Raw genomic sequence first — 4,085 nt, 5'->3', positions numbered from 1 at the left:
AGGTGCAACATCACTTTTCTAAAATGCGACAGCTGCCAAGTTTTAAAGAAAAATGTGCTCTTCTCCCCTATTTAAATTGGAAAGTAATGATCATTTAGGAGTTACCTAAATTATAGCAGCATGAAATCTAATGTATCTGCAGCATCTGTGAAGCCACAAAAATCAAGAACTGGCACCTGATCACTGAACCATGGTTCCAAATATTTGGACATGTCATTTTTGTAAGAGGTCAGTGTATTTTCTTATCAGTGGAGTCAGTACATTAGTTAGGATAGCCCTTTCCCCTCCCCCTTTCCTTCCCCTCCAAAACAGACTAATCAAGTCTATCTATAAACTACATGGGACAGCTGGGACGATTTATAGTTTAACTGATTGTTAGGCATGAATCTGTGAAGCTCACTTTTTCTACAGCAAGGATCGTAATAGTAAGCATTGAGGCAAGTGTCACATGAGACTTTTGAGCAAAACGTGCAAGTGTTTGCAGCTCCAGACCGGTTACAAAAGCCGCAGCGCGAGGTGCCTGAAGGTTTGGATTTTGAACTGAATTGAGCAGCTCTCTCTTGACTCTGAGTCTGTGACGTGTACTGAGATTTCTCCCTTAAAGCAGACGCAGGAGACAAGCCATCATTTGGAAGTGGTTTGATTGAATAGGTGCTCTGTTTCACTGCTGGATATTCCTGCCTAGAGTTGAACAGATTGTCACACTTTTGGCAAACAGAAGTGCCACAAGGTACGCCACAGTTTTGGCACTTGAGGGAAGCTGTCTCTTTGGCTAGGTGGGTGCGTTTGTGGTAAACAGGGTTGGCATCATTTTTTAACACCCATACATCAGGCTTAATAGCTTCTTGTCTTTTAAAATTTAACATACTTCTAGAATCGGGATCAGTATATAAATCTAAGTCCTCTTGAGCAGAAAAATAGGAGCTGTAAGGGACATTTGATCTTAGCATGCCATTGTGATGAGATGAAGTTGGCAAGAATTCATCTGAACACCCGTGTGGGGAGCTTGACACTGTCAGAAGAGAGGGTGATGGACGGATAATTTCATCTTTAATGTCATCTTCCGCATCAACTAAAATTGGTTCTTTCCTGAGACTCAGCGAGCTCATCAAAGGTGGTTTCTTACTTTCCCAATAATTATCGTATGTGTCCACTGATTTAGAAGGCTTGCTCACCTTTGGCTTGAAATAATCTTTAGAGGCCCGTTCACTCGCTGATTTCTGGAGAACCATTCGTGCCATGGAAGTGTTTAAGTTTTCTTTGCACTCTGCACGCCGTTTCATGGCTTCTGAGCAGCCTCTAACATCTTCACTGCTATTTTTTCGTTCATTTATGACATCAATCTCTGAATAACCTTTATCCTTCACTTGCAAGTGAATTTCAAGAAGCTGCTCACATTCCACTTTGGCCAAAAAGAGTTCAAATGAAACCATTTTCACTTGAATGGCATCAACCTGCTCTTTGAGTTTATACATTGTTCCCAGTTCTTGGACATAGCCCATGTAGTTCAAAATCTGCCTTACATCATCTTCAGTTAGAGCAGACTTTACATAATAAACAAAGGGTCCAGTGTAGGTCTAAGGGGGGTGGGGGGGGAATAAAAGGAAAACTAGGTTACAAATTCAGTGGTGGACTAGATGTTCAGATAATTCAGTGACAGATACTATATAATTAAATAGAATAATAACGACAGTGAACATATGCAACTCCCATGCCAAGATGAACTCCATTTCTGCATCCCTCCTGTTCAGCAGATGGAAGTTCCGCATGAGGCAAATTCAAAGTAGGAGAGTTTTCATTCACATTGAAATCCTGATTAGCATAATGTCCTCCTTGTTGATTTAAATCACTATGCTATACCCTGACATTAACTTTTATGCGTACCAGACATGTTTGCATTTACAAACAAGTCTACCTTGAAAGGTAAAAAGGCAGAGATTTCATGTATTGCCCCTGGACAGGGGCTAGCTAGAGGTAACAGGAACTTGGAATTACTGCGGGAGTACCAAAGCCCTCTTCAATTCAGCTTTAAATATACTTGAGGTGTGCACTTTTTTGTGTACTATTACTACGCAATTCCAAATGTCTGTTTATTTAATTTTATATTAGATCCAGAACTTCCACTAAAAAAGCCCCAAAAACAAAGATATGAGTTTGTGCGAGTTGAAATGTCCTTAGTATCTGGCATACCTGAGGTATGGTCTTAACCCAGTTCAAACTGTTTTGGATTGCAGGCAAGAGCAGCCTGCCCATCACATCTTTGCATAGAACAGGTACTGGATCCACAGTGCACAACCAAAGTCAATATCAGCAGTGCATCAAGAGATATCCTCGATGGATCAGCCAACATTTCAAAGGCCGGAACTTAAGCGTAATGATAAAGAAGATTTATGGAGAGATCTTGAAGAAAGGTAGTTTCCCTTGGGGAAACAGAGAACTCAAATGTTCTAATAATGTTCAAATTCTCTGCTAAATAGTGAAATAGTGTCTTTTTAAGAAAAACAAACAAAATTACCCACCACTAGTGCACACAACATGGAAATGACCTTAGAGACCCATACCAGCAGTGTTTTTATCCAGCTTTCAAGTCTCAAAACTGTTCTTGTAAGTCACCTGCAGCATTCATTACTGAAACGCTGCAGCAGTTTTGAATAAGCATATAACAACAGGTAAAAGATAAAATAGAAAAATCAACAGCAGAGAACTCACTATCTGACTTCCAGCACCCAAGCCAAGCAATATACAAGTTCCTACTTTTCCCTCTGAGATCCTGGCATAGGTAAATAATTTGAAAGTACATTAAAATCAAAACTTCATGAAGTGAGAACTGACAAGCAGATAAAAGATATTCTGGAAACAATTCTTTCAGAGAAGTTCCTTTACCATTATCATATAACTTGTGGGAACCTCAGCAAAGCATCCACTTGAAAGCATGCATTGGTTGTTAGTACTTGTGCTCCATTATTAGCTGTTGCAAGACAAAAAATCAAACTTTGAGTGAGCTTAAACACAACTTGACTGCTCACCCTAGTGAAAGCATCTCCAAGTAGAAATTAAGACACTGTAGCAGGGTAGGCTGAACAAAAACCTTAAATAAGCTCTTCCTCTATTTTATAGTTACATTATAAATGCAGATAGTACTTGTACTTCTGCTCTCAGGATACTCTCACCAGCACAAACTTCACTTATTTTACATAGAAACTTTCCTACGGCTTCTGTTTACCAACTGTATATAGACAAATATATACATCATGCTAATAGGTGGAAAAAAATAAGTCTTTAAAGGAAATGCATGAAATGTCTTAAAAGAAAGAAAAAGAAATCATGTTCTCACTATGGCCACACATAAAATGCCTTACCTTAATATTTTTGAACTCCTTTTTCCAGGGGTAAAGAAAGAGATTGATTCCAACTGTCTCGAGCATGCTGAATGCATTATGGAGAGAATGTAAACTTGAGGATTTCACAGATCTCAGTGAGTTTTCAGCCATCTCGTAAAATTTTATCAACCGGAATCTATAAAAGGGATCAATTTTGGGAAGGCAAAGTAAGGCTGCCGCTGCCACTCGCAAATACTCATCATTAATAGGACGCTGCTTGTTGTCAGAGGCATTCAGTTTGCATTCATGGAACTGTACATACTTCCTAAATAAATCGTCTTTATATTTTGTATCCATTGAAATCAGTTTTTATCTCAGACTTGGGCAGCTACCTCGTCTCTTTCATGGTTATTCAGCAGTAGGTTGATTATCTGGCATTAAGAATCTTCAGTAATGGCAACTCTTCTGGAATAAAAATTGAAAACAAAGACAAGTCATCACAGTTGCATAAATCCCAGATGTCCACAGCATCTATCTGCTTCACAGAATTCTATAAAATGGAACAGCCTCTTCAGGTTTCTGAAAAAGTGCAATAGTCTACAGAAATGCTGTTGTCCTGCTTTTCACTGTCATTCTCTACTCCTCTTCCAGTTATCCGCCTAAAAACAGCACAACAAACCTACATTGAGCAAGGCACTGAGAGTTTGATACAATAAAGCTGGTGTAGGCAAAAGTAACTCACAGCAAAAAACTGAAAGGAGAAGC

General features: G+C 39.1%; 1 protein-coding gene across 1 annotated transcript; it reads right to left on the bottom strand.

Moving 5' to 3' along the window:
• Positions 1-323: 323 nt before the first annotated feature.
• On the bottom strand, positions 324-3,756 carry SPATA2 (spermatogenesis associated 2). Its single transcript, XM_009811376.2, has 2 exons — positions 3,360-3,756; positions 324-1,577 (listed from the first exon to the last, which is right to left on the bottom strand). The coding sequence occupies exons 1-2, from the start codon at positions 3,675-3,677 to the stop codon at positions 324-326; spliced, it is 1,572 nt and encodes a 523-aa protein (XP_009809678.1). The 5' UTR covers positions 3,678-3,756.
• Positions 3,757-4,085: the final 329 nt, after the last annotated feature.

The sequence above is a fragment of the Gavia stellata genome, chromosome 20 (genome assembly GCF_030936135.1).
Source record: "Gavia stellata isolate bGavSte3 chromosome 20, bGavSte3.hap2, whole genome shotgun sequence".
NCBI lineage: Eukaryota > Metazoa > Chordata > Aves > Gaviiformes > Gaviidae > Gavia > Gavia stellata.
The sequence above is the reverse complement of the archived record's forward strand: the minus strand, read 5'-3'. Positions and strand labels throughout refer to the sequence as shown.

Excerpts from the sequence above, each read along its gene's own strand:
- SPATA2 (XM_009811376.2), bottom strand. The coding sequence starts at position 3,677 with ATGGATACAAAATATAAAGACGATTTATTTAGGAAGTATGTACAGTTC. Across the intron at positions 1,578-3,359 it reads AGGAGTTCAAAAATATTAAG|ACCTACACTGGACCCTTTGT; the intron begins GTAAGGCATTTT and ends CACCCCCCTTAG.